Source organism: Oratosquilla oratoria, chromosome 18 (genome assembly GCF_046742065.1).
Source record: "Oratosquilla oratoria isolate Oo_2021 chromosome 18, ASM4674206v1, whole genome shotgun sequence".
Taxonomy (NCBI): Eukaryota; Metazoa; Arthropoda; class Malacostraca; order Stomatopoda; family Squillidae; genus Oratosquilla; species Oratosquilla oratoria.
This window is the reverse complement of record NC_134794.1, coordinates 63,422,455-63,450,306: the sequence shown is the minus strand read 5'-3', so window position 1 is coordinate 63,450,306 and position 27,852 is coordinate 63,422,455. Positions and strand designations below refer to the sequence as shown.

The 27,852-nt window shown below is 40.2% G+C and overlaps 1 protein-coding gene across 5 annotated transcripts in view; it reads right to left on the bottom strand.

Annotated features, from left to right (window-relative positions):
• The window catches only part of Mondo (MLX interacting protein mondo), a 174,964-nt gene that overhangs the window by 20,227 nt on the left and 126,885 nt on the right, over positions 1–27,852 (bottom strand). For all 5 annotated transcript variants that reach the window (XM_076202282.1, XM_076202284.1, XM_076202285.1 and 2 more), the window contains 4 exons: positions 17,054–17,967; positions 2,420–2,648; positions 1,687–2,093; positions 998–1,122 (listed from right to left, as the gene is read on the bottom strand). In XM_076202282.1, the coding sequence (XP_076058397.1) occupies positions 998–1,122; positions 1,687–2,093; positions 2,420–2,648; positions 17,054–17,967 (1,675 nt within the window). The remainder of the gene's footprint in view (positions 1–997; positions 1,123–1,686; positions 2,094–2,419; positions 2,649–17,053; positions 17,968–27,852) is intronic.

Here is a 27,852-nt window from a genome sequence, read left to right as displayed (position 1 = left end):
AAGTGAAGGTGGTAAAGGGGTGTAATGTGTACAGTATCTCAGGGACTCGTTGAATGTATAGGAAGATAGAGAGGTTTTGATTGTGGCTGAATGTGATGGGAGAGGAGAATGTTAGGGTTTTAAGAAAATAGGAGGTACAAGGAGTACTGAAAGAGACGAAAGCTGGTACAGAGGGTACATGACAGAAAGGAGCTGAAAGTAAATGTGGGCAAAAGTAAGGTGATGAGATGTATGAGGGGTGAGGGTGGTAGTGGGCTGGGGGAGAGTCTAAAGAGGGAGATGTTGAGGGAAGTGGACAGATGTATTTGGGGTTACATGTAGCTAAGAATGAAAGAATGGAGGTGAGGTTGAATTATACAGTAAAGGAGGGAAGTAAATGTCTGAGACAAATGAAACACGTCAAGAGAAATAAGAATCTGGGAATGAACAAAAAAAGAATGATTGTGCCTACAGCACTGAATAGACCAGCTTGAATTTAAAAGAGGCAGAAAGGAAAAGACAAAAAGTGTTTGAGGTGAAATGTTCAAGAAGTATTGTTTGGGTTATGAGGATGAACACAATGAGAAGTACAGAGGTGAGGCAGAGCTAGAATATAGGGCTGATCAAAGAATACCAAGATGGATTTAGGCATATAGGAACAATAAGAAAAGAAAGACTAGCTAAAAGAGGGTGGAAAGCAGAAGTGGATGGAAGGAACACAAGGGGAAGATCAATCAAGAATGAAGTGGATGGACTGAATGCAATCTATCATAATCCCAGAGGGGTTCAAGGAATGGAACAGACTTAGTAACCATGTAGTGAGCGCTGAAACTATCAGTTGTATTAAGATACAGACAACTTTATGGATGGGGATGACAGGTAGTAATGGACATGGAACTACCTACTGTAGGCCTCATGGTGTCTTGCAATCTCTTTCATTCTTTTGTTCTTATGTAATACCATGAGAAAATACATCAGGATTTTTCTTTTTAATGGTAAACTGAAACAATAAAATTACCTGAAGGGCTTGTTGCTTGGTGATGGCACATTAAGGTTGATGGAAGATGGGGATTCTGGAGGATGTGGTGGCGACATCTTGGGTATATTTGCTGGGAAGATCATACCTGGTTTGACAATATTGCCCTGTGAATTTCAAGTGCTGAGTTAAAATATGATGACTGATAAAATATACACTTAGTATCATATAGTATAATAGAGGAAAAAATTAGCTGTAGAACTGCAAACCTGAAAAAAATAATAATAACAGGCAGAATATAAAACAAAGGAGAGATATAAGTTTGAACAAAGAAAACTTAATAGAGCATGTGAAATATGAAATTATTAATGAAATGCTGAATACTACTCTATTAGTGTAAGACACAGACAGTACAAGTAGTAAAGGAATATGGAAATTGTGGATGAATTATCTGAATACAAGACACAAGTTACAGAGAATTCCTAAGATTACTACTGTAGAGATCACCACTAGTAATTTATAACAAGCACCTTCCAAAATTCAGTAGGATTTCATTATAAGGAAGAGCATTTGGCTGATAATGGAGGGAAGATCTATGAAGAGCAAAGAGAAAGTGGTGATAAGATACTTTTTAGAACAAAGAAGGGAATGGAAAATTAACAGGAAGGATTTGTTAATACTGGAAAAACAATCAGAGGGGCATTATCTTACCAGGCATATTTCAAACTTACTTGTGCTCCCTGTAGGTTCTTCATGGAAGAAGGTGTGACGGGTGTGAGGTTGATTGAAGTGAAAAGGAGAGGACCTGAGGAAACCTGCAGATTTCCTTTGCTGTTTATATCTGACACTGGAATACTATTACTGTTGCTACCTCCAGCTACCACAATTCTTCCTATGTTTTTATTTATACTGTTGTTGTTGCTTATGGTGTTACTTATTGTGTTGTTTATGTTACTTCTTACAACTTGCGTTCCAAGCAACACACTTCCACTAGTAGTACCTATCAGTGTTCCAGGTGTGATAGTCTTTTGTAAATTTGGGCTGACATTGCTGCTACAAATACTAATTGTATTAATTGGAGAACTGGTATTGGTGTTGATGACATTGTTGGTGGTGATACTGGCAGAGCTTGGAATTCCTGGAGAAGAAAAAAAAAAAAAAAAAAAAAAAAAATTATAGTACACTGTAAATACGTTTCTGGACATAACAGTCCTGTACCTAGAATGAATTCTCCAAATAAGAGAAAGACAAACCAATGAGGCTTAACACATGTGGGAAATCTGAGCTGAACTATGAAATACACGAAAACTGTTGGACAAAATCAATCTGGAATACAAGGGTGCATTCTCTCAGAAACTATAAAAGGGTAATATTTTCATATACAAATAATCAGGAGCATTTATTTTTCTCATGAAGTATCAACAGCAATCTCCCTATTCAATGATAACAAAAACACTCGTTTACCTGTGGAAAGAAGTTGAGCAAGTAGAGCAGTCTTTGATGAGGAATTGGTTCCCACATTGATGGCACTGATGGGTTGGGGGCTGGAGACCACCTCATTACTAACTGCAATCACCTGGTTCACAGGCAATGGTTGTTGCTGCTGGTGTGATATTGGGGAAGATGGAGTAGGTCCTCCTGTACTGCTTGTACTACTTCCCCCTGAGCTATGAGAGCGTCTCCGTGGTAATGACTGTAGGAGAACAGAGAACCTTCCAATAATAGCTGTTGTTTTGAGTTTGAATGACTGAAAACCTACAACCCCACAATATCCCCTGATGGAATACTCTCTATCTCCAGGCTCTGCCCAAGATATCTCTATCAGGTTCAACTGTATTTCCTCTTTTGTTTCACATAAGGAGAGCTAACAATTGGTACCTGTTCCCATTCTACTACTATAAACTAATGAAAAAAGTACAAAACTAATACATATATACATACATACATATACCAAAGGCTTTTTCCCCCTACATGGGGGGTAGCCACAAAGAAAAAGGCATAGAAACCACTCCCACCCATTCCATTTCCTATATATTCCACTCCCCTCCACACCTCCTCCCTCCCTCTTATCTTGGCACCTCCTGGATGATGGGTCAAAACAAAACTAATACAACACAAAAAAAAAACCAGCCCAACAGTCCATAGATCTCAGAGATCTTTGAGAGTGCCCAAGGACCATTGGCCACTGTGAAATCATACCATATCTAATTTCATGGTTCCTATTTGCATTCTTATTTCAAAATCCTCTGAAACTATCCCACCTATATTTTTGTTAAGGTCTACATATGTTTCCAACTTCCTGAAGTACTACTTTATTATATGAACCCCCCAATCATCTTTTGGAAAACATATCTTATCTCATTTTTACTTACAATCTTTTTGATTGCTCATATATTCATTTTACTTTCTGACTTATCTTCCTCAAATATATCAGATGTTCTAATGTGCTTATTCTGTTGAAATCTAAATTTTCTAGTTTGTACCTCCTTCTGCATGTTAAAATTTGCTATTTGCTTATTGTAAGAGTTGAAATGATCTGGTCATGACTGGATCCTAAGCACCCAATCTAGTGAAACTTCCCAGCGAGAGCCTTGATAAGAACCTCAATGCATTGGCTTCTTCCGTTTTCCAGTATCTTGGGAATTTTTTCTCCTTTCAAATCCCCCAAGACTCTTACTAAGATTAGATTAGGCTGCCTACCTATCTCACTCCACAGCCTGCCTTCTGAGAGTAGGAGCAAAGTCCCTTCTTCTTCGACTCCCACTCCCTTCCTTCCAAGATCCTTATCTCACTTTCTTCCCCACGACCTCTCTTAATATCCCTTTCAGGTCTCAGTGCAACTTCATTCTCCTCCTCTACCAACTTTCTTCCATCACTACACAAACCAAATTGAATGGGACTAGAGAAGGCAACAGTTTGTAATATATATATATACATACACAAGCTTCTTTGCAGATGATGCTAAATTGTTGAGGAAAGTGAATACTGAAATGGACTGTGAATCACTATAGAGCGACCTAAACAAGGTTTTTGGAAATGGAGCCAAAAGTGGGAAGTAGACTTCAACATAAAGAAATGTAGCAAAATGGAGTTCAGAAAAAAATGAAAAAGAATATCAGGACAATATAAAATTGGAATAAAGGAAGTAAAGAAAGTGGGATCTGAAAGAGACCTGGGAGTGATTATCTCAAATGACATTTCCCCTGATAAACAGATAAACAAAATTGTTGGAGAATCTCATAACTTGCTAAGATCAATAAAGGTGGCTTTTACCTATAGTATTTAGATGAAGAAATGGTTAACAAGATACTAGTCACATTAATAAGGCCTAGACACTATGGTCACCCAGTACCAAAAAGAATTAAAAAGAAAATTGAAAGAATCCAGAGAGCAGCCACAAAAATGGCCCCAACACTTTCAAAACTGTCATATGAGGAGAGACTGGCTAAACTGAAATTACTGACTTTAGAACAAAGAAGAGACAGAGACAACCTGCTGACCATTTAAAGAATCATGAAAGGCACAGAAGTCCTTGACTGAGAGGACTTACTAAATTGGGATAAAAGAAATACAAGGAGACATGATAAGAAACTCAAAAAGGATAGTTATAGAAGAGACCTGAAGAAGAAGATAAAGAAGAAAAAAAAGTTTTCCACACAGAATGTTGGATACCTGGAACAAACTGGATAAAACAATGGTGTGTGCAAAAACTATGCACGAATTTAAGAGCAAAACGTGAGATACAAAGACGGGACACTCGAGCATACCTCCCCTTCTCGTAAGATACAAGGTAAACACACACACACACACACACACACACACACACACATATATATATATATATATATATATATATATATATATATATATATATATATATGAACAACACACAAATATGTCTGCTTGTATCAATGGTGCTGCTTGCCGTCTTCGTAGCTCTTTCAAATTTTTGAGTTACGAGTATGTATGTATATATATATATATATATATATATATATATATATATATATATGTATGTATATATATATATATATATATATATCAGAGGCATTACTTTTGAAACTTCCCTCGTATTGTTACTTAGAGCTGCTAGGGAAGAAGAGGGTGGGGGTAGATGGATATGAACACACGAACGCGCGAGGCTCATGGTTGCATTTCTGGAGACGTTACATTATGCAATTAGTTTCTTGTAATGTGAAGTTAAATTTTCCATAAAATACTAATAACAGGGGGGAGACTGTGGTCCTGAGACTAATTAGAGGGCTTGATTATCTGGATTACAAAAATGTTTTTAATTGCCACAAAAATTGAGGCTAGACAGGTGAGCAAGTGGAGCACGTGACAAAGATGCTATCCCTCAAAGACAATGACAATGGAAAAATGGCAGACTATGGAGTGACATCTGGCAGATATTCTATGAAACTGAGCGATCATTAAGGGAATGATGAACAATGATCAGGTCATAAAAAGGGTTGGAGAAATTTTTCAGAGATCTCTTGTCTTTAGATAGTGTCATGAGGCCATGGGAATATATTGGAACGAGTATACACAATCCATGCACCCGCGCGTTGGCTATGCGTAGACGGACCAAGTCGACTTTTCTTATCACTTTTACAGAATAAGGTCACCAATTATCTCTTCCAGTACTCAGATTGGAATCTTCCCTATGGAATGGTATGGTAAGGTTAGGTTGGAGGCTCTTGGACAACGTAAATGTAATGTTAAGCTTAAGCATGTTTGCGTGATTCTGAAATTTTACCGTGGGCGTACCAAGGCATATGTTTTACAATTAATAAAATCAGTTACACACGAAAGTTAATATCCTTGCATTAACCACATCCATTCCAATAATTTCCTAAGACAATGAAGACATAGATGCACATTTCAATATATATATACATAGTGTGCGCGCGTGCCTACATGTAATGATCTTAAATTTGGACATGAAAACTATACATTACCTGACATGCGAGTAACTATCCAAGTAAATCAAACAATATCAAATTGTGTTTTGAAAACGAGTTACTATATAAAATAGTTTTTCATCAATTATAACAGTGACAGTTTTACGAGCGTCTTGAAGCGTATTCAATTGTATACTGGCCAGAAAATACCTGACACCAGTTTGAGTGGTAATACCTATAAAACAACTGGTAATGCTTCTAATGCAATTATGAGAAAGGGCTATGAAGAAAACCGATGTAAAACAGTGAACAAATTAAGGAAAATATGAGAGTACAACCTAACCTAACAAAAGTGACCCAGCCCACCTAACCTCAAAAAGTGACAGTTAAATACTCATTTGATATGTGTGTGTGTGTGTGTTATATATATATATATATATATATATATATATATATATATACATATATCTATTTATATATATATATATATATATACATATATATATATATATATATATACATATATTTATATATATACATTATCTATGTATCTATATATATATATATATATATATATAATATATATATATATACACATATATTGCTGGTAACCACTGAGGAAATCGGAAGGAAACTAATTCCCTAGCGCTTTCGTGTCAGTCCCCTGAAGATGTGAATAACACGAAAGCGCTTGGGAATTGCTGCTTCCTTCCGATTTCCTTAGTGGTTGCCAGCAAAATTTGTGGATCACGTGTTGTTTTAGTGATCTTTCTGCATATATGTATATATATATATATATATATATATATATAATTAATAATAATAAAGAAAAACTGATAAATAAAAGGATGGATTATAAAATGCCGTAAACCCTCTGGGCAAGGTAAGATTCTCCACTAAAACAGTCCTTAAAATAAATACCAAAAATCATAACCAGCGTGGCACAGAAAACACAAAATCACACATCGAATAAAATAATCTTTGGCGAGATATTGAAAAAATCTAACCATGACGGAGTATAGAATGGTATTATTCTCAATATTCGATTTCAATACCAGTGTGCTGAGACAACGAAAGCTGTGACCAGACGGCATATAGTATATTTGTGTTATCTTGTCGAGATTAAATGGTTGACAAAGTAGGTCATGTGATGTCATAATGCTCCTATAGGTACACACCACCAAAGTACACATACATTAACTTGTTCTGCGCACTACGACACATCTACAACGTGCAAATACTAATAACTAATTTAATGTCCTTTACTTACACAACATGTCTCGCCATAAGCGCCTTACAAGACCAGAAGATTTATCAGGATAAGCAACGACATGACGTCATTGGCGACGCGCACACATTACAAAAGCACAAGAATATTCATCAGCATACACGACATTACGTCATTAACCTCACACATACCCACACCCCCACATGCAATGCAATGGCACGCCACACAATTGAAACTTTCAAGGCGTAGAATCTCTTACAGCACTACAGATCTGTTATCAACTATTATCTTCACTTCCAAGGCTAGATGTTATCAAATCCACTTCTCCAACCAAAGATAGTAATTTGCCACCCACCGCTGCATACACAGATAACCTGTCATGTACCGCGCGAAAGAAAAATACAATTCGGTCGCTAGTTTCTTTACCTCGTTATCAGCCAATACAATGATAAATATTTTAATCTTCGAATGTTAATATTACTTCAATAGAAGAAAATATAATCTAATTCCGGTGGATTTACTTGGTGTAGAACGATTTACTGCAATGCCGCATTTCTAACAAATAAACAAAATAACTAAATGCTCTCCACTGGAACTCTCTGGGAGCACAAAAAGTCGATTGCCTTTCTTAGATACAACCTACATATATGCCTGGATACAATAAGACGTCAGTTCTTTGAAAGGGCAAGAAAGAAATCATACATTCGCCTGAATAAAAATCTTCGACGGTCGAATGAAGTGGAAAGAAATGCGTCACCACCTCACCAAGGATTTTGTCATGGCGTAGCGAGTGTCCAACGCGTACCTCCCTCTCATAAACGCAAGCAAACTTCATCAGCATAATAGGACTCCCAGAATAGACCCTCCACATTCCTGTGCAGTCACCATCCGCCCAAAGTCACCTTGAACCAACTGCGACGGTGTTCATCAAGCACCACACCTGAGCTCACACACGCCTGAAGCACCAGCACCGCCCAACACCTCATCACTTGGTCTTCGCCTGACCCTTCACCACAACCTCCAACATCACTCAAACCCAAAAGACCCTGTCACGATTTGCTGCCACATTCGTACGCACGAAACATCACATCATTAATAACTTTTACACAAACTCGACCTCTCAAACCAACACTCCCTCGATCTGAAGCCAGCCTATTCTCAGGTATTATTCTTATCCAACAACCTTGAAATTAAACAATATAATTTCGAATATATATATATATATATATATATATATATATATATATATACAACCATTGAGGAAATAGGGAAGGTACAACATACCCATACGGCCTAATTCACCAGCACTTCCCAGTGTGTTGAACAGATTCCGCGCCTGCGGGGTCATTCAGAAGCCTAATGCACAGCATGGGGGACGCACCTGCTTTAGGACGCTACCTGAATCTGTATCGTCACCTCAATCTCCCAGAGATACTAGCCAGCCACAACGCACACCAGAAGCATCACAATTACTACCACAACCGGTACATTTTCATCTACCAACTATCCACTATCGTCATTTTCACCTTCATTCACCAGGGCACACGAACATAAACAATCATCATTACCACCATCTACAACCACATCCCATTTTAAGGTATACCGATGCCATGCCTTGTCATACCAACCACCACCATCTAAATTTACAACAGCGAACGTATCACGAACCATGACACGAATGAGCATCAAATCGCTTCGAATTTCATCAACACGAACCCTAACCTCGAACCATCAATACCTAAATTTGTACAAAATTCGTTAAAGCACAATTCGCAGGCGAATCACACTCACCACTACACCATGACGAAAGAAAAATAAAAAAAGAGCGGCCGTTGTCCAAATTTGAACGACTAACTCCTAAAATAAGAAGGCGACCTTTACCAAATGCGCTTTCGGCGTCTTCTGAGTGTGGAGACACCACGACCCAAACCTCCCTCACTATCTCAACAGAACACGACCACCTTACAACTCTGGTCTTACAACCCCGGAAATAAATAACCCAAACCATAAATAAGCTATCGCTCATATAAAAGTCAACAAACAAATAAATCACATCCAAGATAGAATCCTCTGTGGCAGGTAGGACCTGTGGGCCCGCCGCGCCGCCAGTTCCCGACCCAAACGATAATGATCACCGACGGGAAGCATCTCAACTTTCCCCCTGAGCTAGCTTCACCCCTCCATCATCGACCTGATCCTGCCCAACGACAACCGACCCCATTCCACTTTCTGGAATGCAGGTGCGAACAATCTACCAAGATCACTTGGTCCATAACTATGCAAACAAGGAGGAAAACAATAAGGAGAAGAGTTTTATCACTTCGTTTTCCAAAGATAATATCACCAATAAACTTGATCGCATCACATTGCCTTTGGGCGTAGTCTACCCATGGCCTCAAAGCTTACAGTATCGTCACCAGCAAGTAACGCAACTTTCATCACATACTCTCGCATTATCATCTTTCCTATGGAGTTCAGCCTACATGTTTCGCTGCGGCCGAAGCCGCCACCTTTGCCTTACGTGTACGGGGAGCTGGGGGAACCGAACCACAGGGGAACATACTCCAGGCCTATGTGGCTTCAAGTTACGAGTTCGGTCTTAGTGGTCCCCTGCAAAACCGATCTATCACCTCGGAAACGATGCAGCCTTTGCACCTCACCACGTCGTGTACATTGCGACGCAATATCATTACATCCAAATACGACTTCCAGTACAAGTATTTATCGATTCATTTTTGGTACGACTTCGGCCTTTTCATTTTCCCCTCTCCTCCCAAAACCGCTCCAAGCCCATCACAAACACTTGAAATACTTAATTACCGCTGTACCATCCGTGGCATTAAAGAAATAATTACCAATTACCCATACATGCATGAACCTCCAGTGAAAACTGATATAATAAACACTCAGGATATCGAACCTAGGGAGTGCTTATTGTCTATATATAAAAAAAAAAGACATCATATTCAGCGTTACTTATTTTCTTGGTGGTTTCACGTTTCTTTGTCAATTTCCCTTCCACCTAAAGCTGCTCAGACACCGGCAAGGAAATCAGAAAGGTGGCAATAGACATGGAACTGCCTAGTGTAGGCCTTATAGCCTCTTGCAGTCTCCTTCATTCTTATGCCCTTATGTTCTTCATCTCCATCTCTTGCCCGATCTAGAAACTGGGTGTCAGCCTATGGGGTATGAACTATAATACAACTTGAAAAAAGCTATTAAAATAATTTGAAACATAAGAAATATTACTACATCCAATTTTCGTTTGAATTTTATTTGGGACATATCAACTATCTATATCACCCAAAACAGCTGAGAACACACTTGCAAATACCAGAATATTACCAAAACCAGTTTTCTATAAAATCTGAATCGAATAAACACATTATCTATTGTGTGAAACAGCGAACAACATTACTTGACTTCTACCATTAAACCCACTGAAAGTTCAATGGCCAACCAACCTGCACTTGCATCCACTAAAGTCTACAACAACCACCTCTCCACGGCGTTCATGCCACCAACCACATCCATGCTGTAACACGCAAAAAGATCCAGTACCCCCAAGCACCACCACAACCACCACCACCACCGCCCCAGACCCAAAATACGGATGCGACTCGACTATAGGTGCTGAACGCTTTTGGAATTCTAATAAGACCGAAGCTGACTAGACAAGCCACCTCCTCCGACGGCGCCGACAAATAATACGGTTTCGGGCAGCAGGCCTACGCAGACTGGCCAAATGCCGGAGGCAAGGTAGGGAAGAAGAGAAAGGAGAAGTCGTCGGGATGGGAACGTCAGCTATGGAAAAAAAAATGTGAGGGAGGGGAAAAATGTTAAAAAATCTCGCACACGTGTGTGTGTGCTTGTAATAATATCCTCTATGAAGGGAGAAACTTTCGGAAAGCCATGATGTACAAAGTGAAAACTGTTGACGACAGTCATCTCAATGTAGTCCAATGCACGATAATACAAGCTATTTATACACAACAACGACGAAAACGACTGTACTCATGTTACTTCATACATTATAATGACAAAGACGGCGATATTTATAAGTCATGACAGACAACAGACGTGTATGAGAAAAGAAAGGAAGAAAGAAAAAAATAATAAGAGGTAGGGTGGCAATTCTTTTTATAAACTAGTTTCTCTAGACACCCAAACTTGGACCCATTGAACAATATACCTATGGAACACTCCTGAGGCACCTGGGCGAGATGCAAAAGAATTGTATATAAAGAGGAGGAATACAATAACTGGAGGAGGATTAAGCAACTGCTACATTTGCTACATAAATACCCACCAGTACAAACGCACACACACACGACTCGTGGCGCAGTGGTAGAATTCCCGGCTGACACTGGCGGTCCGGGTTCGAATCCCGCCCAGGGCTTAAGTAATTTCAGTATCGCTGCGCTGCGGGTCATTACTCCAACCCTCGTGGGCGGGGAGTTGTGTGTGTGTGTGTGTGCGTGTAAGGTCACAGTATTACCCATAGATCGGTCATATGAGTCCAACACGTGATCCAAGACTATGATGATTCACACAGACAAACACACACATTATATATGTATGTATATATATATTTATATATATATATATATATATATATATATATATATATATATATATATATATATATATATGACACACAGGAACCCATAGTCGGAGAAAGAATAAACTTCGAATAAAGAAGAATCCTATATTTCGGCTATCAACTGTAGCCCTCTTCAGGAAAGTACTTTCCTGAAGAGGGCTACAGTTGATAGCCGAAATATAGGATTCTTCTTTATTCGAAGTTTATTCTTTCTCCGACTGTGGGTTCCTGTGTGTCATTTACAAATGTGCTACTACATTTCTGTTTAGAAATATATATACATATATATACACACGCATACATATATACATAATCAAGAGCCCTTTCACCTTCATAAGGTGGATAATATACACTGTAGGCCTATATATATATATATATATATATTATATATATATATATCACATTTCTATGTCAACTTTCCTGAAGAGAGCTATAGCTATTAGCCGAAATATAGAAGCCACACTTTCTTCTAAAGTTTCCTTTTATTCCGACTGTGGGTTCTTCGTGATTTACACACACACACACACACACACACACACACACACACATATATATATATATATATATATATATATATGCAAAACACATGTACGCACACACACGGGATGCTATCCTAGTGGTGTCAGCGACCTCTGGCATCGTTTTTTTCCTGGTCTACCATGAACCTGGGTTCGAATCCCACGGCCACCACCTGCCCTAGTAACCCAAGCACATAGGGCAAAGTTTTGGTCGTACGACATTCTCCAAACTATAAAATTTCATGGTTTAAAATTCATGTATGTCAACTGTCACTTTTTTCCAGATTATCAATGTCGACAGAAAAACGTTGTCATGTATTTACAGGTTGTTTCTACTCTACTACGACGACCGCAAGTAAATTACACAAAACATAATAAACTAAAACAAAATGTTGCAAAATATATTTAAATAAAATATAATAAAGTAAAAAAAAAAAGAGCGAAGCGAAGGAACTAGTGAAACGTAAATACGTGTAAAAAGAGAACGAGAAAGACGATAAGAACGTGGACGACGACGACGATGAGGAGGAGGAGGAGGAGGAGGAGGAGGAGGACAGCAGAAGATATTGAGGAAAAGATGTTGGCAAAGGACTGTGTTTAGTGAGTTCTACAGGGTCCGTCCCTTCCAACATCGACTGACCACGTGATCGCCCCCTCCCCCTCCAGCCTCTCCCCCTCCCCGTAGCCTCCAGAGTTCAGGCAATCGTACCCCGGCACCCAAGCCGCTTTGCTGCTACGTCGACTTCAATGTTATTTTCTTCATTTCCCCCCTTACTTCCTCAACGTACTGGCATGTTATACACATACATCCATATACACAAACTTATTAAACTGAAAACAGACAATATATCCATCCGCATATCTCCTAATCCTGTTTATTACCGCTCGATGAAATTAGGCAAATGCAAACACACGCACAATATTGAATCTAAAACTGCATGACAACTTTTTGTTGGAATTCACCCTTTAGAGAGCAGGATACCTAGTCCCATCCTCCGTCCCGTTTTAGTCCCCTTTTACGACCCGTGTGGGAAATCTCGGTGGCAGTTTTCTTCTCTCCCACCACAGGGTTCGGCGAAAATGGAAATATATATTCAGAGAAGTAGTTCAGGACAGTATCAAGAGTGTGGGGGGAGGGCATCATAACGGAGGGACAGTCGTAGTACAAAAGAAGAGGTGGTCCCACATGTGTCCTCCTTTATATACTATAATTGGGTACATACACACCTCAGCGCAGATAGGCTTCATCACAAACCCATTACTATGACCTCTTGTCAATAATTATTAAGTGCACGTGCGTCACATGAGCAACAGCGTCATGCACGTCCACCGAACACAGCACTTGTGGACCTGTGTACATAAACGCACACAGCGTCACAGCATTGTAAGCAAGTACACAGCCCCGCTATGGCACTGCATCTGAAGTCAGACGAGCACACAACATGGAAGTGTGCATCGTTATGATGGGGAGTGTCATATCATGGACTGTCTTCAGAATGTGGTGCTCGAATTAACTCCAATCGGCTGACGGGCTAGGAATTCCAAGCAAACACGCATGCACGCACGCACACTACAGTACTACTTCAACCTGACAGATCTTCCCGCTAGTACTAAAATTCCTAATGCCCAAAGGTCATCCATATTATTTTTACATTATAACAGGACTTCACTGATTGTTATATATGTCCGTTAATAATATTTCATTTTCTAGTAGGCCTCTACTAGTTGTAACTGAAATTTGTCATTAAAAGTTAAAATATTGCTTGCAGTTCACAGTTGGCTACTGCCACATCACAAATGATGAATCCATAACCAAAAATATATATCATTGAGAATCGAATGCACCTACGAATCTAGGAAATTGATAAACTATACAATACTAAAAGATAAATACACAAAATAAAATGCCGTATATAAAATAAATAAAATAAACATATAAATAAAGCCTTATAACTGAAGAACTATCCTTTGTTAATTTGGTTAAAATTTGGTTCAAAATCTTACTTTGACCAATACCGCGCAATTTACACTAATATGATAGGTATTTATTTTATATTTTTGTTCATATTTAATCCATATTACTTTATGTTAACGCATATAATTATTTTCGTTTCTAATTATCATGGTAATGTGTAAACTTCAAATACCTTTTCGATCTAACCTAATTTACTAATAAATTTCTGTTGAATTGCCCCGTTTGGACGTTACAACTCTACGATAAAATATGATACACCTAACGAGGCATTCTGAACTCTTGCAATGCTAGCGGCAACAATGTTCGTTGCGAAATTTATCGGACATGAGGACAGGAAGTTGTGTTCAGTAAGGAAGATTATATATATATATATATATATATATATATATATATTATATATATATATATATATAATTCTAATAAGCAAAAAAGTGTTGTCGACGCGACTTTGTTCATTTCGGATATCTTATAATATTCTATTCGATTAAATTTAGCACGGCAATATTGTCTCTGCTATTATCAAATACTTGATACTATTGCAATTTGTTTTATCATTTGATATCTAATTCTGCGCATTACATTAGCAAGAGTCTTGCTCTAAGCCGAATAATATAGCCTCACGTTTGCCAGTGGAAAATATAGACACCTTAAAAATAGAGAATGTGCTTTACTTCCCGAGAATCAATTTGTCTACTCAAATTTCTTTAATAAATTCCAAAAATACTACGATTATGTTCCCTGAACTAATAATAATAATAATAAACGATAAAAATATAACTCGCGTTACCCAATATAAAAAATAGCACCTAACGACATCCATAATAAATTCTGTGAGGCAAATCGCCGACTGGACAGAGGCAATATTGAGACGCACCCAGATCCCCCACAAAAAACACTAATGTAGGCGTGCATGCAAGCACAGACCTTGACAAAGCTTCAGCCTAGCAAATGGCCAGATTATAACAAATCCACAGTCATTCTACAGTCCTTGCATGACAATGTGTGTGTGTGTGTGTGTGTGTGTGTGTGTGTGTGTGTGTGTGTGTATGTGTGCGCGCGCGCGCGCATGAATGGGATAAGGAAAACCCATCTCACCAAAGACCGGCTTGTAGAAGTACCGATTTGTGTTCAAAAAGTCAACATACAATATTATATCTCCTATGGTACTGATAGAATCGAAGTCCTGTAGATGTATTCTACACCTGAACATCTCCCCAATGTATAATGCCATACATGCACTGTCATTAACTAAGGCATAAACTTGTGACGACGCTTCAAGGATAGATAATGTGATAGCAGTCTGACAGGCATGAAGTGAACACGTGCACGCCGGAGGCAATAACCCTCCCCACCGTCCCCTCCGACCTCACCACTACTGCTGCCATAACAGAGAATGCAATACCCTATTTCTATTAATGTAAATTAAATCTTTCCATGTCAAAGTAGTCTACAGATATGTTTCCTTGTTTACCAGATATTATGAGCTAGGTTTGAAAGTTAAATGAAGCAAACTTAATTAGAAAATCAAGATAACCTTGAAATGCTCTCTGGTGAGCACTGGCATCACTCCCGCCAAAGCATATATACGAGTCCGCAACACGGAGACGAATTTTATCGATCGAACTGCCTTCAAGAACACATGTGTGCACCATGAGACGTATACTAGTCCGTTTCCCCAGCGGTTCGACGAGACGAGCAATGCTGACGGTTGGTCGGTTAAATTAGACGCCGACTCCGTCACCAAAACCCAGTATTAAAACCCTCCCTAACAGATTTCCAGCCCAAGCCAAGAGATCATCGACGACATGACGCAAGAGTGAAGCGACGCAACTTCAAATCTTCAAGAGATTTGAATGCCAACCTCTAGTGATCCAGTGTTTTCAACGAGAAGAGGTGTGTGTGTGTGTAGTATGTCCATGAGTACCTTCTTTGTGTGTTCATATGAGTATAATACATTTCTCGCTGGTTAAAAAAAATGCATATTCTTTCTGAACTAATCATTATTTTAAGACCCCAAAAGTGCAAATAAAGATAACTACACCCTAATAGCATGTGTTCTCTGCATTTGTGTATGTGTTGCTTTGTTTTTGTTTTCGATCTTCTAACAGTGCAGTGTCTCGACCCACCCGGAGGGCGAGGTGGGACGAGGACAAGCGAGTGTGTGGCTACCCTTCTCCCCCCCCTTATGCTTTGGGCCTTCCCAGGCCATCCAATGCCCACCTATACCATTTCCCTTCACTCGAAACCTATACCATACACCTAAAAGTGAGAAAGTGCTGCGTTCGTCTGAGGTCCCCCCCCCCTCCCCCGCCCTTGGTGTGTGTGACAGCCCAAGGTTCCCTTTGAACAGAGGAAGAGTTCTGTACTAAACACGAACTTAACAGGTGATGATGACAATGGATCGTGACAAGGAAGAACAACATGATGACAATAAAAAGAAAGAGATGGTGAGAAGCACAAGATAATGATGTCAATGAAGAGAACTGGTCAATCATTATGAAAACATGACGATGATGATGTCGAGGAAGATGATGGCTAAGAAGACGATGACGATGTAAAGCAAAATGGCGGTGACAAAGAAGAGAAAGATGATGATGATGCCAAAGAAGAAAATCGATCTAGTGATGACAAGGAAGAGGAAAAACATGACGCACAAGAAGAAGTAGACCAATGAGGAAACGAAATGGAAGAACGAGACGATGAAGATGACGATGAAGAAGAAGGAGATGAAGAAAGATCGCAATGAAAATGAAGAAGACGAAAGAGAAGACGAAAGAGAAGAGGAGGAGGAGGAGGAGAAAGAAGAAACGAGGAAGATGAGAAGGGTCAGGAGTCATTCCAGTAACAGCCAAAAGAGGAACGAGACAGACCTTGGGCACAGCAAACGGAGTGGCGGCGAAGACCTCGGACAGGTCCTGCTGGGAGTGACTACGCGTGAAGATACTCCGGGGGCATGCCGCAACCGCTCCTCCTCCACCTCCCTGCGCCTCGGCGCCGCCACCTCCGCCAGTGCCAGGACTAATGGAAATGATCCTGGTTCCTCCGAGGGCGACGGCGTTCGAGGACGGGGAGGCGACAGCAGCGATCGTAGTAGCTGCGCTGCTGACATTCTGGCCGGCGAGGAGACCCGGCGAGGACTGCACAGGAGACAACTGCTGCTGCTGCTGTACGGAGGCACCTGTCGGGTACTGCGGCGGGAGGGAGGGCGAGGTCGTCTGTGAGCGGACGCGACTAAGACAAGTCGGCGAGTCCGGCAAGATGAACTCGTGGGTTCCTGAAGGAGGCACCGGCGGAGACTGGTGGAGCAGATTCTGACTGAGGGCGTTACTGCTGGTCTGCTGCTGCTGCTGTCGCTGTTTCTCTTCCTGCTGTTGCAACTGCTGCAGTTGTTGTAAATGAACCTGTTGGTGGTGCAGCTGCTGTTGTTGTTGGAGCTGATGTTGCTGTTGGAGCTGTTGTTGTTGTTGCTGTTGTTGTCTTAGCTGGGCCTGCAGGTTCTGGCTGTGGAGGGGGGAGCTGGGAGAGGACGACGACGACAGCGCGAGCGGGGAGGACGCGGTCGGCGGCGTGATCCAAGGCTCTACATCTTGGGGCTGCACCGGCTCCACCTTCGTCGGGTAATGGTGCGGGGATGTCGTGGAGGGCAATGGGCTGCTGATACTCGTGCTGTGGGCCGAGGACGGGAGGATCGAGGAGCTGGTGTCCGTCAAGGGCGAGGGGTCCAAGTCTAGGCTGAAGTCGGTTTCTTCGGGAACAGGGGCTAAGCCTCGACCCGCAAGCATCTCTGCGAGGGAAGAAAACGGAAACTTTTTTGAAATCTAACCGACCCATGTTATTTTCTTTCTCTTTCTTACGGATAAACAAGTCATCTAATCTACTAAATACATTGCTTAGGAGTCCCAAATTACTTACGGTGATGGTAATCCTTGTGACAGCCGGGGTAGGCAGGGTAGCCCGGATATATGTGCATCAGCATCCTGAGGGTCGCATTCAACCTACTCTTAAATTAACTACTGTGCATCGAAATAGTTCAAATTATTAAAAAAAATAGATGTATATGTGTTTGTGACTAGATACGTTCGTTAAAGTACAGACGGCCAAAGGAGAACCTAAGCGGGAGCGAGTGGATCAGAAGTGTTGTCTTTGTTGTGGCAACAGGTGCTTCGCCGAATGAGACGGCTCGGGTGGGCGTTGCTGCCACCGCCAGAGAGGCTCCGTACACTGCTAAACACACAACTCAGTTCGTGCGGCCGACTGGGGCTTCCCCGCCACTCGAAACTGCCCGCCACCGTTTATAGATGAATGTGCGTTTGGAAAACCTAAGCATTTCCAAAAACAACCACTGTATAATGGGAAAAACGACGGATGGAGAAGAACTACTCTGAAACTTTCTCATTGGCTCTCGTATTCTAGACTCGCTCTGATTGGTCCAGGAATCGTACTGCCCGACACGCCTTATCTTTGCACCGACGTCATTGGACCAGAGTTCTACGTTGCCAAAACCTCGAACATTTTTGAATTTCGAGTTACCCACCACGCGTTTCAAATTTTTAGTAACAAGAGGCGATTTTGATGAACTTTTCGACTTTTTTCTTCTTAAAACGAGCATTCTAGAGTAAAGTTCGAAATGAATATACAAATAACATAACATGAACAACGGGTCATCACACCTGACCGTACTGCGAGAAAGACAACAAGCAAATATAGCCTAGGATACGAACAAGAGGAGAGCACGAAGGCAGCAGCGCAAGCAGAGCTCGGCACAGGCCTTCGTAGGAAACATATATTGCGACTGACGACAAATAACAACATTGAGATTTGCCCATTATGTCGAGCTGCCAAGGCCATGGCGGAGGGACCAGACAAGACATACTTGGTTTTCGAGGCTAAGAGCGTTGAAGAAGAAGAAGAAAAAAATCAGGCATATCTGATAACCCAAACTACGCTGTGCAAAGGATATAATGTGTTCAAATGGCGAAGTCTCCGATGGGACTACAAGGGCTGATAAAGATCCGAGACCAACAGGTCATTATCCCAGATCATGCTTCAGGTCAAGTCAATAGAGCAGTTCCAGGTCAACTGGACAAGACTACGGGAGTATTTAACGTCACCCTTCTGGCAGCCGTTAGACAATTTAAACAATTTAATTATGTATGCAACAGTCAAAAGTTAAGGGTGATGTGGGTGGCAACAGTCAAAAGTTAAGGGTGATGTGGGTGGACCTAAGGGTAATGTGGTGAACGAGTGGAAGGAACTGGGTAAAGTGGAAGATGGAAGAAATTGTGAAACAGAAAACGGGGTCGAGTGGAGGTGAGTGTGTGTGTGTGGGGGTTGGAGGAGTATAAGAATGAAGGGGACTGCAAGAGACCTTAAGGCCTACAAGGCCTCTCCGTAAGACACAAAAGATAAAATGAAAGGTAGGAGTTAGGAACCTCAGCTCAAAAGTCTCACAGCAGTAAAGTTAGAAGAAGTGATGTTTGGAAAATGAAGTGGCGAAGAATGGGGGAGATAAAGATCAGAATGGGCAAAATTGTACGGTGAAGTGTACTGAGATGGAAAGGGAATACAAAAAAGGAGGGGCAAAGGAAGTGGAGGATTGTGTGGACGGTGTGGAAGGCAAGAACTGGAAGAGGGAAGTGGTGAAGTGGAAGTGGGGGAGGGGAAAGGACTGTGGATGGGAAGGCTAGGGTGGAAGGGGGAGAAGTGGAAGTAAGAAGGGTGGGGATGGGTAGTGGAATCGATGGGGAGGAGTAGAGGATTGGATGGGGAAGGGTGAAAGTGGGAAGGGGAGGAGGGGTGGTTGGTCATAGGAAGGCGCTGAGATGGGAAGAGATGAGGTGGAGATGGAAAGGGAAGAAGTGACGGGGGAAAGGAAAGTGATGGGAAAGGGAGGGAGATGAGGGGAGGGACAGGGCAGAGATGTGAAGGGGAGGGTAGACATAGGGAGGGCAGAGGAGGTGATGGGAAAGGAAGAATGTTGGGACGGGGATACGTGGAAGTGGAATAGGGAAGCGTGGATGGGGGAAGGGGAGGGGAAGAGCCGAAGGTTGGAAAACGGAAGAGTGGAGGTAGAGAAGATGATGATAATGGTGAGGAAAGAATGAGTGAGGGAGGGAGGGGGTGGTGGTTTAAGCGTAGTGAACGGAGTTGCGGCAGTGTGTGTCCGTGTGTAAGATTCACAATGGTTCACCATGGTCTTGGATCACGCGTTGGACTCGTGATCGACTGCTATTTCCCTCCCGAAAGAGAGCTGAGTTCATTTATGACCGATCTATGGGTAATGTTGTGACCTTACATGCATACACACACCCAACTCCCCACTCACGAGTTGGAGTAACGACTCGCAGCGCAGCGATACTGCGATTATTTCAGCCCTGGGCGGGATTCAAACCCCGACAACCGTAGTGGCGGCTGCAGACGCTACCACTGCGCCACCATGCTAATCGTGTGTGTGTGTGTGTGTGTGTGTGTGTGTGTGTGCGAGATTCACCATGGTTGACCATGGTCTTGGATCACGTGTTGGGCTCGTGATCGAATGCTATTTCCCTCCCGGAAGAGAACTCAGAGCTCATATATGACCGATCTATGGGTAATGCTGTGACCTTACACGCATACACACACCCAACTCCCCACTCACGAGAGTTGGAGTAACGACTCGCAGCGCAGCGATACTGCAATTATTTCAGTCCTGGGCGGGATTCGAACTCGGACAACCGTAGTGGCGGCTGCAGACGCTACCACTGCGCCATGCTAGTCGTTTGTGTGTGTGTGTAAATTCGTACGCATGATACGGCACATAAGCGTGCAAATTATAACATCCATCAAGGGGGGGTCAATAACTGTTGCCTCAAGTTTGACTGATATACCCGCAGTCCCGCACCAGCCGGCAACGGTCCTCACTGGAGAGCAGTGCTGGTCTCTGTGGATAAACTTACACCAGGAGGCACTGAACAAGTGGAAACGTCACTTTTAGTATATACTAATTATATATATATATACATATATATACATATATATATATATATATATACATATATATATATATATCACTTAGACAAAATGTTGTAGCACTTTTGTAAATAATAATCACGAAGAACCCACAGACGGAAGAAAAGGAAACTTTAGAAGAAAGTGTAACTTCTATATTTCGGCTAATAGCTATAGCCCTCTTCAGGAAACAGGGCTATAGCTATTAGCCGAAATATAGAAGTTACACTTTCTTCTAAAGTTTCCTTTTATTCCGACTGTAGGTTCTTCGTTGTTAATATATGTGTATATATATATATATATATATATATATATATATATATACATATATATATATATACACATATATATATATATATATATATATACACATACATATTTGTCTAATTGTATTTACTTCCCTATATTATACAGGGAAAGAGCAACGTTTGTTGGATCCCGTCTCCTACTCTCCAAATATGTGTGTGTGTGTGTGTGTGTGTGTGTGTGTGTGTGTGTGTGTGTGTGTGATCACTCATAAATACATCAAAATCATTTTTGGGAACATCAAATGTTGTCATCGGCTACAATGGTCTGGTACAAGCAAGCATGTGTGATCTACTTTGACATTCCCCTACGAAGGGGTCGCCAACCCAACCCAACCATAACAACATGGGTGCTGCAGACAAGGTCATCATGTTAAGACTTCATATTAAGACATATTAAATTGGACATATTTAGGTTTAAGAAGGAAATACGCAAGAACTGGTTTTTTCAATAGAGTGTTTAACAAATGGAATAAATATGAAAAAAAGCTGAAACTATTGAAAATGGAACTGCTTGGTGTAGGCCTTAGGGTCTCTTGGTCTCCTTCATTCTTATGTTCTTCCTCGAGAAAGCCGAGGGACTGTGAAGGGTGACATAGGAAGTGGGGCGCTGGAGAGGAGTGCCAACGCGATCCTGCCCATATCAAATAAGCAACGAAGGCAGGCAGCGTAGTGTGTTCGTGCGTGCGTGTCTGCATGCGTTCGACTCACATGCACGATAGACTATCGTCGATAGTAATTACAAAATGTTGTCACTAAAAAAGGCGTGCAAGATAACATTATTAAGATATTATGAGTTTTAACGCAGGCGGGTAAATTAATGAATATGATAACAGTGGACATCAATTGCCATCTGCAACCGAACCAGTGACCGAGGAAGTAGTGGCAAGGGCGGGGGTAATAATGGTGGTAGTTGAGGTGCCAGTAGTTGTAGTTGATGATGTGGTTGTTGTTTATTATAGTAGCAGCAATAGCAGCATCAGTGTTGTATCCGCAATACCATCGAGACCGAGTAGGCCGAAGCCAAAACCATAATCGACGACTTCGGACGATTCCCGGGCTGCTGCTGCTGCTGCTGCTGCTGAGGTTCTGTGCCTGCCAATATCCGACTGACTTCTCACATACGTGTATGAGAAATCGTTTAGCTCGGTTCAATATCCTGTGCCAACTCTCTCTCTCTCTCTCTCTCTCTCTCACACACACACGGGACACCACGAGAATAGCTCCTCTTCCCGTAAAATACAACTAGGTAAATACAGACGGTGCTGTGCTACCGTTCTCGATCGCTAATTCAACGATCTGAGTTCGAGTGCATGGGGTGAGAAAATTCAGCATCGCTGCACTACGAGCCGGCACTCCAACTTCGGTGGGCAAGTTGTTAGTGTGTGTGTTAAGTCAATCTATATACTTATGAAATTCTGATCATCTTGTTATCTTGCTTGGTTGAAACCGTCACCCAGCCAATCAGAAGAGATATGACGTCACGACTGAGGACCAGCCAATCAGAAGAGATATGACGTCACGACTGAGGACCAGCCAATCAGAAGAGATATGACGTCACGACTTAGGACCAGCCAATCAGAAGAGATTATAAGAGATATGACGTCACGACTGAGGACCAGCCAATTAGAAGAGACATGACGTCACGACATCCGCTCTGTGGGTCCCAAGGAACCCCAGCGCTGAGCGCGAGACGATACAACTGCTAATTTTCCAATTTTTTAATTTCCAATTTTCCAATTACATATTTTCTGACCATTAATATTTAAAATTTTCATACTCAGTATTTAAAAGCATAGCCAACTCCTGAATTAGCATCTATGAGGCATATTGAGTTCATTAAAATATTACGAACCGTATAAATCATATGATGCATAGTGTTCCAAGCAACATGACGTCACAATTTTCCGATTACATATTTTCTGACCATTAATATATAAAATTTTCATATTCAGTATTTGAAAGTATAGCCAACTCCTGAATTAGCTTCTATGAGGCATAACAAGTTTATTAAAATATTACGAACCATATAAATCATATGATGCGTAGTGTTCCAAGCAACGGCGACATGACGTCACAATCTTCTGATTCCAAGATTGAAAATTGTTTTATCTGAAGGAGACAATATTCCGTTTGCAAGAATTCAGTTTCCAATTCAATCAGCGTTTACCATGACCATTCATAAGGCTCAAAAGACTTTTCAGAAAGTTTTAGTTTACATAGAGTTCCCGACAAACCTGTATTTCAGTATGGACGATTATATGTTGCGCTGAGTCGAGTTAAACAAAAGGAAAATATCAAAGTGTTTTTAAATCATTCAAATTGCACAAAGAATGTTGTAATTATGAGCATTGTCTTAATAAATATTTTATTGACCATTTTATTAACAACGTATCATTTAAGATTTCATTTGACCCAACAGGTCACGGGTGGTCTAGTTTTACCTATACATCGGACCATGCATAAGCTCCGAGCTCTCATTCGGGAGTGTAATGATTTCAATCACGAGTCCAACACGTGATCCAAGACTGTGGTGAATCCGACACAGGCTCAATCCAGCGACCAAATTGTTTGGTAATTTTGCAAATAAAGCGTAGTTGAAAGAATGACGAGCAAGAGGTGACTTAATTATAATGTTGACGTTAAAGTGAAAGATTAAAAAATAAAAAGGAGATCTCATGGAATCAAGTTTTAAAAAAGAATGTCTATCAGAAATAAGAGCTTTCTGTACAGATCCGCCTGGAATATCTGATAATAAAAAAAAAACCTACGTCAGGAGGCGCTGAGTAGCTGCGGCCTAAGCCGTTACTTTTGCCCTATTGTGCGCGGGATTCGAACCCACAACTAATCAAATGCGATACCAGCACGCTTCCGATATCCTCACCAGCTCACCGCAGGGAATACAACTGCTGACTTAATTCAAGGATGTCTTGTCCTGTATCCCAGGTCACGAGTATATCTTCTGTATATTACAAGGTAAGCAAAAAACACACGCTGTTGTATATGTTGTATTCCACGGGGGTGTTGTATGTTCTATCCTTCCTGTTTCACTAAACTTTCCAAACTACATACACAATCTAACCCTAGTGAGTTTGGCAAAATGCAATTGACCAAAGATTAGGCGAAATGAAACGTGATTTGGCAAAATATAATTTTGGCGAAAAATAAACTGTTTTGTTAATCTCCACATATTTTATTTTTCCTCTCTCTCCAACTGCCAAGTCTGTTGATCTCCGTAGCCCGCCACCCCAAAGGAAGATCGGTATTGAAAGTACATAACGGTCTTCCTTTTGAGATTCGAACTCACCCTTTACATTTTGAGACCCGAGTTCAATCCCCAACGGCTACAAGTGATTCACCCACCCTGATTGTTCGACTTGTTACTTGCATCGATTTCTTGGGATGTGCAAAGCCCCCACATTGTTTTCTTTTCTTTTTAGCATTTTTTTCTCATACTCCTTTTGTTTAAGTCGTAGTATAAATAAACAGATGCGTCTTCATCTTTTTAAACGTTGCTTTACTGCCAATACTCTGTCATCAGACAGCCTGTTATACTAAAGCTAATTATTTCCGGGACCCATTACCGCCCTTGAATGAATAAAAATTAATAAATAAAATAAAATAAAAAACACTCGCCCACCCTGCATTTGTATATAGTATATAAAATCCTAAGAATGTTACTCGTTTTATACATTGGACAGCAATTGGGTGGGATGAAGTGTATTTCTGTCGAACACAAAAATAAATACACGAATAAACAAATAAACATACAAATACATAAATTAACAAATACATAAATAAGAAAAATGTAAATAAATAAATCATACATATGTAACATGTATACATTTAAAATATATGCGTTCAAATAAATGTTCGACTTGTCAACGATCCCCGGCCATCTCCATTTTCTTTCTTGAGTTCAAACTCAAAACCACACTTCGAATTTTCTTAATTCTTAAGCGTCGTTTACACGGCGCTGCTTCCATTCGCTTTGAACAAGCATTTTTAATTTACTAGCGACTTAAATCAAGAATTCGTAGCGTCTGTTTGACGCGCGTCTACCGTTTCAGCGGCGAATAAAGAAACTAGCGACTAGTGCCAACAGAAGCGCCGTGTAGACGGCCTTTAAACTACAAATGATATCTCCATCCTAATATATAAACTGTACTCGTGATCTACAGCTATCACCCTTGTGGATGAGACCTCAGAGCTAATATATTTCCCGACCTACAGTATGTGTGTGGGAGAGAGGAGAGAGTCTGTTGCTATGTAGAGCAGAGCGTCGTCTAGCCACTTTAGCCAGCCTGGGCTCCAAGCGACGTGATAAGACTGGGGCATTAGCAGCGGAAGCAACATCCGACATCCGACACTACAAGCGTCCTTAATCAACAATCAAAAATACCGTCAATTTTTTTTCGTCGGAATAATAATTCTTACGTACTACAATATATATATATATAATATATATATATATATATATATATATTATATATATATATACACATATACACATATATATATATATATACATATATGTATATATATAAATATGTATGTGTATATATACATATGTATATATATATTCATATATATACATATAAGTATACAGTATATACATATAAATATATATATATATATATACATATAAATATACAGTATATACATATAAATATATATGTATATATATACATATAAATATACATATACATATATATATACATACATATATATTCATATATATACATATACATACATATATATTCATATATATACATACATATATATTCATATATATACATACATATATATTCATATATATACATACATATATATATATATATATATACATATGTATATACATACATATATATATACACACACACACACACACATATATATATATATATACATACTATAGCGTGAGGTCTACCGCGGGACCGTGACGGAGCCCTCACCTATTCTTCAAACATGTGTCTTGCCCAAATACATAAAATCGTAACCTGTCCACGTGACCTGACCTGACCTAACCTAAACTAACCCATTTGTGTCATTCTTAGAGGATGTGCGAAGTGTGTATCGCTAGAATGAATGTATGGAAATATATGATAACATGTTTATTTTTACATTTCTTCCTTTAATATGAATGTAACTAGAAATCCAATTATCTAAGTCATTCCTAGGATATGTACAAAATGTGTTTATCGCTAAAAATAAATGTAAGGAAATGGTAAACCTCACGCTATAGTGCTAACGGGAGGTAGATCTCACGCTATAGTAGCACACACACACACACACATATATATATATATATATATATATAATCGTACTAACAATAAACAGAACTGGAGCAACTCAACCCAGTGGGTAATAAATAATAAAATGCAGTCAATAGCCTCTGTGCTCATCTAGCCTGGGCAAGTGTGAGATGGAGGGTGGGAGGGAATAGGAGAGAGTGAGGTGAGAGATATGGGGAGGGGAAAGAGAGGAGGGAAGGTGGGACGAGGGAAGGAGATGGAAATAAGGAAGGGGAGAGAGGGAGAGGGTGGGAGGAAGGTGAGGGGGAGACAGATAGGAGGGAATATATATATATATATATATATATATATATATATATATATATATATATACATATACATACATATATATATATATATATATATATATATATATATATATATATGGGAAAGGTGGAGGGGGAAACACGGGTCTTAATTTGAATATCGAGATTATTCCTGACCGGTTTCGCTTACAATAGCTTCTTCAGAAGTGTTATTCTGGGTCGGAGTTGGCGGTGTATATAGTGAGCCAGGTCCACGTTCCCTCCTTGCGGAAAGGTCCTGGCTCACTATATACACCGTTAACTACGACCCAGAATAACACTCCTCTGATGAAGCTATTGTACGCGAAACCGGTCAGGAATAAACTCGATATTCAGATAAAGACCCGTGTTTCCCCATCCACCTTTCCCATAATTTGTCCCAATGTCTCTACATACATACTGTATATATATATATATATATATATATATATATATATATATATATATGTGTGTGTGTGTGTGTGTGTGTGTGTATTATTTCCTGTTCATAAATCTTAAACATCTGTCTCGCATGTAAAGTATAAAAAATACATGTTGAGAAATAAAAAAAAACTTTCTTTTCAGATTTGCATTTTCTTTCAGTTCTCCAAACATATGACATACTGAATATTACACCATGGGTAAGCATTTGGTCCATAATATTTCCAACCTACTCATAAACAAATAAATAAACGTATGACTAAATAAACCATATAAAACAACACAAATTAGAATATATACTTTGCATTTCGTGGAAATACTACAGTTTGTTTTCAACAAGTCACCCGTTATGACGTCA